At 55.6% G+C, this 10,584-nt stretch overlaps 1 protein-coding gene across 1 annotated transcript; it reads right to left on the minus strand.

Moving 5' to 3' along the window:
- Positions 1 to 3,226: 3,226 nt before the first annotated feature.
- On the minus strand, positions 3,227 to 9,991 carry KCNJ9 (potassium inwardly rectifying channel subfamily J member 9). The gene is made up of 3 exons (XM_065925459.1): positions 9,957 to 9,991; positions 6,265 to 7,172; positions 3,227 to 3,594 (listed from the first exon to the last, which is right to left on the minus strand). Exons 2-3 carry the CDS (start codon positions 7,112 to 7,114, stop codon positions 3,227 to 3,229), a joined length of 1,218 nt encoding a protein of 405 aa, XP_065781531.1. The 5' UTR covers positions 7,115 to 7,172; positions 9,957 to 9,991.
- Positions 9,992 to 10,584: the final 593 nt, after the last annotated feature.

Raw genomic sequence — 10,584 nt, forward strand, 5'->3', positions numbered from 1 at the left:
TCCGGGCTGGCTGTGTCTTCCCTGCCGTGGGGGCTGGGATGGGTGGCAGGGAGCCTGCTGGGGGCTGACAGCCTCTTCTGGACAACCCGGGCCGCTCTTCCCCTACAAACACCATCTGGCCTCCGTGGGCCATGCCACCCACCCCAGGAGGGGACACCTGGGTCCCATCTGCTGTCCGAGCTGTCAGCGCAGAGCCGATTCCTGTTGGGATTCTTGCTGGGGGCAGAAAGGGAGGAAGGGGGGTGAGTTCCAGCTGAGCACGGCCTCTGCCCCAGGCTTCTCCCAGGCTGCGGGACAGGGGCTTCCAGGGCCCAGCGCCCCCTTTGCTGAGTTCCTGGGCTACTCCACAATCTCAGTCTCTTGGTCAGGCTCATCTTGGACCTGCCTCCTCCCCCCAGGCCCTGGGGCCTCAGCCTTTCCCTCCTGATCTTCATTATTCGGTTTGACAGCAGCAGAATGGAAGCCCCGGAACACAGCCGCCTGGTGGCGGCAGGACAGCACTCAGAGGAGCCCCCAAAATCCCCTGCTCCTGGCTGCCGCCCCCCACCCCCTCCCGCGCCCTTGGGGCTCTCTGAATTTGTCTGTGCCTAAGGATTCTCTGATCTCTTTCAACTCAGTGATTTAAACGTTTATTGAGCATTACCAGTTTGCCAAGTGTTGTTTTTACAGATGGGGAAACTGAGGCCCAGAAAAGTGACGTGACTGGCCCGGAGTCATAGAACGAAGTAGTGACAGTGTCAGCACTGGAGCCCAGGTCTCCAGACTCCCCGCACTGCACGCGGCGGGGCCCTGAGTGGTGGCTCGGTGTGAGGAGAGGGGTGGCGGGGTCTCGGCGCCTTCCATCCAGCCTCAGTTCTCTGCAGTGGCTTCACTTTTAGTGGGTGAACTACCGTGTGAGCAAGTGTGGACACCAACAGTCCCCTCCCTTCCATCCAGGCTCCAGCTGTTTCAGCAAACTGAACCAAAAGCGCACCCCATTCCATCCCCCAGCATTTGTCTTTTTGCGAACGACTGATGCCAGGGCGCAGGGACCTCATCTTTGACTGATGGTGACCCAGGTGACCCTGATCTGAGGCAAAGACGTCCTCTCTGAGCTGGTATGGCTCTGTCCTGCTTCCAGGAGGCACAGCGGCTCACAGGACCCCAGCTTCGCAACCTGGAATGCAGCGCACTGGGGTGCTCCCCCCCAAGGAGTTCAGACCTTTATTAAATAAAGTTCAGGAGTGGGATGCAGCCAGGGCCAAGGGCTGGGGTTCAATGCTGGGGATGGTGTGCTTGCGTGTGCGTACACGCCTCTCCCACCCATAGGTCCCCCACCTCTGCCCCTTCTTGACTCGCTGCTCCTCTCCCTTCATCACCCTGGGATGGAGGGCCTCCCTGGTGACTGGGATGAGGCCGGGAAGGGGGTGCAGCGGCATGGGAACATGTCTGCAGGGGCTCCAGTCCCAGCTGGGCAAACGGCAGGCCACATCCAGATATTTGGACTCTCGCGGCTCTCTCACACCTTCTCCCATGTTTAAGCCTACTTCAAGTCCCACGTGGGATTCCATCCTCTGTCACTGACGCCCTTCCTCCTCCAGTTCCCATTGCCTCCCCAGGACCCCCCCTGAAGCCCTCCCAGCTGCTTTGCTCTATCTATTATGCCTACTCATCTTCACCAAACCCCATCTCTAGCTTGTCGCCGCCCCATTTTCACTGACGGGTGAGTCCCTGGGTCCAGAGTTAAACTTTTCAGCCTGGGTTTCAGGGTCCCCTTTCCCCCCATCACAATTCTCCACCCGTTATATTTCAGTCTCCTTCCCAAGGATCCTCAACTACTCCTCAGCTTGATGCCCACTTCCTGACAGAACCCCCCAATCTGCTTGGGGAAGGGCTTCTCAAAGCATGGTCCCTGTTCTGGCATCAGGACCCGGAACATGTTAGAAATGCAGAGTTTTAGTCTCTACCCCAGACCTACTGTGTCTGAAACTCCAGGAGTGGGGTTCAACCATCTGTGTCCCCGAGCCCTCCAGGTTGGCCCCGATGCCCACCCAAGTTCACAGCTGCTGGCTCAAGTCACCCTCCAGGTCTGACTCAGTCCTCAGCTTTCTGATCACCGAGCCCGCCCACCCTTACTCAGAGAGATCGCCCAGGTTCTTGGTTTGAAACAGATGCCAAAGGCATATGTCTCTTTCCCACGTGCCTGCGCTGTATTCCCGGAATAGGAATCAGATCTCTGACCATCCTCCCCACACATGCCCAGGTCAGTGCTCCGGACCCAGCTGGCACCCAGTAGCCACATGAATGACTCCCTCTCACTGTACCCCAAGACTGACTCTGGTTTCCTGCGGGCCCCGGGTCCCAGCTCTAGTGAACTCACGAGCTCCATGCCTCCCCTGGTTCCTGCCTTCACAGCCCTGCTCTCCCCTCCCGCCTTTGCAGGGGCACTTGTGAGAGCTCACTCCGCTGTTAGAAGGTGGTCGGCCCCGCTTTGCCTTCCCCAGGCCCAGCCCCAGGGCCCCAGGGCCCCAGCTCTGGCATCTTACCTACAGTTGGTTTCCCTGCATTGTGGACGAGCTCATTCTCACCCTACTGAGCTGCCCCCACAGCCTTTCAGCCTCCCTCCCAGCCTGTCATGGTGGTGCGGGTGGAGGTGGGAGGACAGCCTCTTCCTCTCTGCCTTCCTCCTTCCAGCCTTCTCTTCCCTGGGTCAGCTTGGGCTGTTGTGTCCAATGAGACAGACGCGCCAGACTCGGAGAGGCTGGCTGAGGAGACGAGTGGGGACTAAAATCCAGCCCACATCTGCTCCCCAAACCATGCACCCTGGTTTAGGGTGGTGTCAGTCTAAAGGAAAAGGGTGCCTTTTTAGAATTTGCACAAAGACGCTCTGTGAGTTAGCAGCAGCCCTGAGCGCACCACCAGCCTGTCGGCCCGTTTATCTATCCACCGGCTGTATCTCTCTGCTAGCACCTTCTCATCCAGCTCACACAGGCCCATCCTTCTGTCCACCCATCCACCCATGAACAGACAGGAAGGTCAAACACAGACAGGCTGGGTAAGTTCACCCATCCCCACCCTCCATTCTCCTGAAGTCAGGATCTCTGCCCTCCCAGTTGGATCCCAGACCTGAGATTCTGAGGCGGCTCTCCAGCTTTGGTGCATTCATAGGGACCTTGCCGGACTCCTTCTCCACCTGCTCCCCAGGTACCTGTGTCTGGCCCTGCCACAGGGGTCTGGAGGAATCTGGTCATACCTTGGACTCACTCTCTGGGGGTGGCAGGCAGCCATTCTGCTCTTTGTCAACCCCAGCCCCTTCACCCGCCCCCTCTCCCGCCTCCTCTCCAGCCCCCTCTCCTGCCCCTTCTCCAGCCCCCTCCTCCTCCACCTTCTCGTCTAGCCGGCTGGGGATGGACCAGTAGAGATGGGCGTCCAGTCGGGCCGCGGCCTCGGCCAGCTCCCGGGCGCTGCAGGAAGGTGTGGGCACCTCAAAGGTCTCGTGGAAGCTGGCATAGTCTACTTCGTAGAAGCCGTCCTCCAGGGTCAGCACTGAGGTGAAGCGGTGGCCCCAGAGCACCTCATCCACCAGGTAAGAGCTCCGAGCTTGGCATGTCATTCCTGGGGGGAGGGGCATAGGTCAAGGAGATCCAGCTCCAGCCTACCTCTCCTGTATCATTCCACAACCCTATTCCTAAAACTCTTCCCTGTAGCCCTCCTCAAGGGCCTGCAACCCCCTTTAGTCCAGTCTACTTTCTCTTTCTTCCCAATTCCTGTACTTCCCTCCTCCCCGCTTCATCTCTGGCCCGCATTCTCCCTTCCCCTCCATCGGAGATGCCAATCAGAGAAGCTTAGCCTTGAGACTGACCTTGGGGATCATCTAGTCCAACTTGCCTCTCCATACAGGGTACCCCACTGGAGCATCCCCAATAATGTGCATTTAGCTTGCACTTGATTGTCTCCTAGGATTAAGACCTCACCACCTCACAAGGAATCCCCTCTTTTGTGTAATAGCTCTAATTTTTGAGTTGTTCTTTATATAGAGCCCAAATCAGCTTCCCTTAGTTTCATTCCTCTGCTTTATGACACCCCTTCAAGTAACTGGAAGCAGGAGTCTCAGGTTTCATGTCTTCTCTCTTTCAGACTGAATATCTGTCTCCCTTCACCATTCCTGTGACCTGGCTTCCAAAAATTTTACTTTCTTGACTGAAAACCAGAATGGCCAAGAAGGATGCTTTAAGCACTTTGAGTGTGATAAATACTCCAACTGTGGCCTGCTGCATGCATAAGAGAGGGCTCACTGCCTCTCCTTCTGCCCATGATTCTATAGCTAATAGGGCCCAAGATTACATTATATAAACATTTTGGGAAGCTGTGTCACATTGCCTGTGGCCAACTAAAACCCCCAGTTCTTTTTTCACCAGAGCTCTTCCATGCTGTGCTTACATAAGTGATTTTTTTAAAGCCTAAATCTAGAACTTTATATTTATTCCTTTTAAATGTCATCTTGTTGGGTTTTTGGCTCATTATACTTGCTTTTCAGAAGCATTTTGGATGCTGACTGTCTCACCCAAAATATTACCATCCTTTCCAACCTTGTCTCCCTAGAAAATTCCGACAAGCCCCCCTCCCTCTCTCCTCCCCCCCGCTCTCCTGTACTCCTTGCCATGGCTGTGTGGCCTGTTTTCCCTGTGGGGTGGGCACAGCCACTGCGGCAAAAGCTTCTCCTTCTACTCGGGGTCTCTCACACCCCCCTCAGTTCATATCTACCTTCGAACAAAGGGGAACAGAAGAGTGAACATTAGCTGACCAGAGACTGGCTCTTAACACTGAAAGCCCTGCCTTGAGCCGGTCTGGGGACATTGGCATTCTCTGTTGCTTTGGCTGGCATAGGAAATGTCCAGGAGAGGAGGGGAAGGGGAAGCAAAAGTGACCCTGGAGAGAGGGGGTTCGAGGAAGAGGGTGAGGGGCTGGCCGTACATGAGAAGAGGGTTGGGCAGGGATTTCCCAGGTACCAGCAAGAGGGCCAGCTGGTGAGATGAGAGGAAAGGAAGCAGGGTGAGTGGGGGGAGGGAAAGGAACGGGGGTGGGGGTATGGTGTGGGGGAAGGCGTGAGGAAGACTGAGGCAGACAGTGGTACAGGCTCAGAGTGAAGCGTGTTTGCTGGCACCAACCTAGGATAAGCCAGCAGGGGACAACACAGGCAGGAGCCACAGGGCCACCTGCTGGGCCTTTGGTTATCCACTTGCAATCTTCTCCTCCCATTTCTATCCCCATTAAAAAAAAAAAAAATGTTTTGGGCCCTATCAAAGCATACAGGATCTTAGTTCCCAGACCAGGGATCAAGCCCCCACCTCCTCCATTGGCAGCTCAGAGTCTTAACCGCCGAACTGCCAGGGAAGTACCCTTTCCCTCTTCTAGATCTCAAGTATCAAAGGACTCATTTGCTGGTCCTGCTACATTGCTCTTGTCCTACCTGCTCCCAAACGTTTCACTGTGTAGGCCTGAGTTGAAAGTTCTGACATTACAGGTACATTGCCAATTCCTTCTGGAAAGGGGCTCGAAATGTTCAGGTTGTTTGTTTCCTTTGTCAGTGGAGACTGAGTCTTTTGATGGATTGGGAAACCCAGGTAGAGCTGCGAGCAGCTATCAACCTCTCCTTAAGGTCCAGAGTAGGAATAACTCAGGTCATGGAAAACCTTCACCATCAAATTCCAGAAGCATGGACCTCTCAGTATAGAGAAAGATTGCGAACCTAAATCTCCCTTCCTACTCTGCACCCTAAACACTGAAGCCAGACTGCCCAAGTCCACTGCTTACTTAGCCTGGGACTGTGGACAACTTAACTTCTCCCTGGGGCATCCTGCTCCCTGAAAAATGAGCACAAAAATGAGAACCTCAGCGGGCTCCTTCATGGGGCTTGGATTAAATGAGCTCAGAGGGGTAAAGTGCTTTGGAACCGTGCAGGGCGCGGAGTAAGCACTGGCTTGGCTAGTCGTTACTTTCCCCATCTCCCTATTTGCACCTCTCAGCCAGGGCCCCTGACAGGGCTACTTCGGAGAATTTCTGCTTTTTCTCGGCTCCCGGGGATCACTCTGTTCACACACCTCTCCCAACCCAGGTCCCGAATCTCTCCTCAGCCTCTCTCGTCCTCTACCAGCCTCTCCATCCATTCTCTACCAGTCCCTCCATGCCTCCTCGCCCCCTGCTTCGCCGCCCCGGCTCCTCTCGGTCCAGTTCCCCGCCCACCCGCTCCCCTCCCCTGCTCCTCCTCCTCGGGCCCGCGCGCACCCGTGGCTTCCACCATGCCCTCGAGGATGACCACGATCTCGAAGTCGTCCCTCTCGAGGGCGCGGCGCGACGCCTCCCAGAAGGGACTGGCGGCGTCGATCTCGTGGCTGATGACGAGAGGCGAGACGAGGAAGAGGCGGTCGTCGCCCGTGTCGAAGCCCACGCTGAGGTCGGTCTGGTGCAGCGGGATGAACTCGCCCTCCAGCGTCTGGCGCGAGCGGATGAGCTTGGCGCGGATGGAGGCCTCGACGATGTGCGATGACCGCAGGTCGCCCACCCGGAACATGAGGCAGAGGCGCCCGTCGCGCAGCGACACCACGGCGTGCGAGGAGAAGACGAGCGTGGCGGCGCGCTTGTTGGGCTGCGAGATCTTGACGAACATGCAGCCCACCATGAAGGCGTTCACCATGGAGCCCAGGATGGCCTGCAGCAGCAGCAGCACGATGCCCTCGGGGCACTGGTCGGTGATGACGCGGTGCCCGTAGCCGATGGTGGTCTCCGTCTCGATGGAGAAGAGGAAGGCGGCCACGAAGCCGTTGAGGTTGTTGACGCACGGGGTCCACGCCGTGTCCTCCAGGTGCTCCAGGTCGCCGCGGCCGTAGGCGATCAGCCACCAGATGGCGCCGAAGAAGAGCCAGGTGAGCGCGTAGGCCAGCACGAAGAAGAGCAGGCTCAGGCGCCACTGCAGGTCCACGAGCGTGGTGAACAGGTCGGTCAGGTAGCGGTACGTCTCGCGCACGTTGCCGTGCTGCACGTTGCAGCGCCCGTCCTTTTCCACGTAGCGCTGGCGGCCGCGGCGCCGCGGCGGCTCCTCCGGGCCCGGCGAGAAGGCGGCGTTCTCCTGCGCCATGGCCGCGGCCGCGGGCGGCGAGGTCACGGCCCGGGCGGCGGCGCGGGGCCTGGAGGGGCTGAGAGGTGGGCCGTGTTAGCGGACCCTGCCGGAGAGACCGAGACGTCCGGGCCTGCGCGCAGGGGCCGGGGGGCCCTGTGCGAGCCCCTTGCTGCCTCTTAGCCTCGTCTAGCCGCATCGGTAGAATGGGAACGATCGATACACACAGCCCTCGCTGGCCCCACCCGCAGCTACAAACTCGTGAGGATCTGGTGGGATAGGGTGTATGAACTGGATCTCACTCTGCATGACTGATTAGTTTAGAGGGAAAGGGTGAGGCGTGGTAACAGAGATCTTGGTCCCACCGCCTATAACTGGGCTGCATAGCACCTCACGGCCACCCCCAGGCAAAAGGCCCTGGGCAAGGAGGGAGTTTCCAGAGATCAGTACACTGTGAGCTTCTTGAAAGCAGGTGGTTCATCTTCCTCTCTAGTGCAGAGCCCTCCCTGCCCAAAGGCCTCCCACTTCCACCCCACCCAGGCTAAAGTCAGGCAGTCCCCTTATCCCTGATCTCCGCCTTCAGCCTGGCAGCTAACCAGGTTCTTTTACCATTCACCAGGAGACAGACCCACAAAGTCTTGCCCATTCCTCCCTCCTTGGACCTTGCTTACTCTACCCACCCCCCCTCCCCGCACATCCTCTTCCTCTCAAGAAGCTTACAAAGGAGAAATGAAAGTGGTGGAAAGCAAGTGAAAGATCTCCAGTGGGCAAAGGTTGAACATTCCCACCTTAGGAAATTCCCACTGAGAATTCTCCCTGAGGACTGACGCTGGTCATTGCAGCTGTAGTGTTAGCCCCATTTCCCCTGGGTTATTTCCACAGTGGAGATAGCCTGCAAATGGGCAGGAGGGTCAGAGGCTGTGAGATCAACACGGACAGCCGAGGTAAAAGAAGCACAAAGTTCATCAAGGTTAGGCTTGTAAGCCTCTAGCAACCTGCTCTTGATGAGCCATTAACTCAGATAAATGATCGAAGCACCCACATTTACCTCTCTCCTCCCTTCCATTCTCTCCCCACCCCAGCCTCCCACCTCCCTCTACTATCCTCACAACAGCCCCCCTCCATATGTCCCAGATCTCACATTCCAAGAGAAGCCTACCTGATTTTGCTTTAAATTCTTCCTTGTGAGCAGCTCTCTGGACTGCAATCTGCCCTGAGAGAGAGAGACCCAGAGCCCTTCCATAGCCATCTAGGGACCTCTAGGAGGTATGACCCATATGAGGAAAGGTTAAGAATAAAGATTAAAGACTTTTCAACCTTCCCTTCTTCCTGGGAATCATCCTCTTCTCCCACTCCAAGGAATCCTGGACTGGTTGTAGTAGAGTGGTGGATGGGAAGAGTGTGACATAAGGACCACAGATGGTCTGGACATTTGACCAGGTCCTGGGGAGAAACTGCCTGGATATGTAAACTCCAAAGCCAGCACTCTTGAATTTAAGTTCTGAAGTGAGGTGTTCTGTAGATCTTTGGAGGTTGTGGGTGTGTGTGGGTTTATATGTGGTTTGTGTGTGCTGCTGGGGTAGAGGGCAGGAGGGAAAACCAAAACAAGATGGCTTGGAGCTTGGGGGCATCCCCTATATTTATTTTTCAGGAGGAATCGGGGACACGTCCAGGAGTCCCAGTGCAATGGCAGGTTAGGGTCTTCCCCTCCCCCAGTGGTGAGTGTCCCTTTCTCTCCCTGCAGCCCAGGATATCCTTGAGAAGTGATCTCCAAGCATTGATTGGCTTAGAGATCACGGGTCCTGCAGAAAAGTACCTGAGCCCACTTATTCCAGCTTCCGTCCAGGTGGGCTTTCAGATGTTCTCTCAAGGTCTTAGGTCATCTGACCCCCAATCTGCCTGCTTAGGCAGATTTCTTTGCCCATGTGTGAGAAAGAAACCCCAGAGTCTGATAGTCCCCAGAACTCTCTCACCTTCCATTGATTGCCCTGGGGATCTAGATGAGCCTCACTTTGATTGTGTTCTGTCTCCTATCTTCCTTAAGTAGGGGCTGCATTTTTCTCAATGGGGCAGGAAAGGTGTGAAATGGTTGCCTCCATCCCAGGAGCAAAGACTCAATTTCTGCAGCTTCCCTCCGAAGAGTCCTGTTCCTCCAGCCTGTTCCTCCTTATTTAATGTGCATGCTGTGTCCCCTTTTCAGAAGACCCCAGTGCTGCATTCTGTTGAATTTCCCTTTCTCCCACTTGAGAGTGCTGGCCTGCAAGGGGGCTTATTTTTTGGAAGGGGATCTGATGAAAACTCCCTCAGAAACCAGCTTTTCCCAAATCCCCACTTGCCTTGGAAATAGGGGCCCAAACCCAAGTCCCCCGCAACTCAACTCACAGCGTGTGGAGAGGAGAGTAGCCGGCAGCAGAGACCCCTGGGGGGTAGCGTCCATGCCCCTGACACCGCCTCCCCCTCACCCCAAGCACCCTTGGAGGGTGGGAGCCGCAAGCACTGCTGTTTCTCCTAAATGTAGCGGCAGCTCTGACTAGGACTTGCTATCTGTGTCATCCCCACTTCCCAGGCTCCCCTGCTCCTCTCCTGTTTCCACAGCAACCAGTCTGGCGACAGCTCTAGAGCATCCCCCTCCCCTCCCCAGTCCTGGGTACCACTAGAGGCTGATCCACACGCCATAGCTATTTTTAGCCAACGTCCCTCCTCCTGGACAACTCAATGCTCGCCTCCTCACCCCCCTCAAAAAAAAAAAAAAAAAAAGAAGAAAAGCTGGCATGCTGGCTCTTTCCTAAGAAGCTCCTTGCTCTGAGAAAATACAAGCCCTGATGTGTTTGGGAATTAGGCATTTGGTTTCCTGGGGATTTACCTCCAGTCGGGCTTCTGGGTGCTGGAAGGTTTGAAGTTCCTGGAATGGCCTGGCAAGATGGAAAAGGCAGTGCTGAGTGATATGATTTCATGAGGCAGTTTCTTGGGTTCAAGTCAGACTCTTGGTCAGGCCCCCCATCACAGTCTTCATTTTTGGAGAGGCCACTCTGATCCAGAAGTAGGTAGTCAGAAAGAAAAGAGATCCACCCAAGGAAGGGAGGTAGGGTCAGGGGTTCTAACCTTTGTCACTGATTTGCGATGTGACCCACAGGAATCATTTCAGTCAGCCACCGTTGTTCCATCTTTCACGGGATATGAATATGTACAAATAGCCTCTTTCCACCTACTTCACAGGGTGTGCAGATTGAATGAAGCAATGTAAATAGAAGGGCTTTGAAGTATAGTTTGTTAACAGTGAAAGCTCTAGAAACAGCCCAGATGTCCAACAGAAAAGGCTAGGTTAGGGCTTAGTAACTCTTCATTCAACAAACTTTTATGGAGCCCAAGTGCCAGGTAATGGGCTGGGTGGGAGCAGTTACAGAAATAAGTCCCTGCCCACCAGGAGCACACGGTTGCTTGGGAGAAAGACACGTAAGCACAGAATACTGATGCTACTATCAAGGATTCTT

The sequence above is a fragment of the Muntiacus reevesi genome, chromosome 1 (genome assembly GCF_963930625.1).
Source record: "Muntiacus reevesi chromosome 1, mMunRee1.1, whole genome shotgun sequence".
NCBI classification, from domain to species: domain Eukaryota; kingdom Metazoa; phylum Chordata; class Mammalia; order Artiodactyla; family Cervidae; genus Muntiacus; species Muntiacus reevesi.

What these genes read in the sequence shown, in the direction of transcription:
- KCNJ9 (XM_065925459.1), bottom strand. Translation starts at nt 7,114, where the DNA reads ATGGCGCAGGAGAACGCCGCCTTCTCGCCGGGCCCGGAGGAGCCGCCG. An exon ending in GGGCATGGTGGAAGCCACGG is followed by an intron (nt 3,595 to 6,264) that starts GTGCGCGCGGGC and finishes CCCTCCCCCCAG; the next exon opens with GAATGACATGCCAAGCTCGG.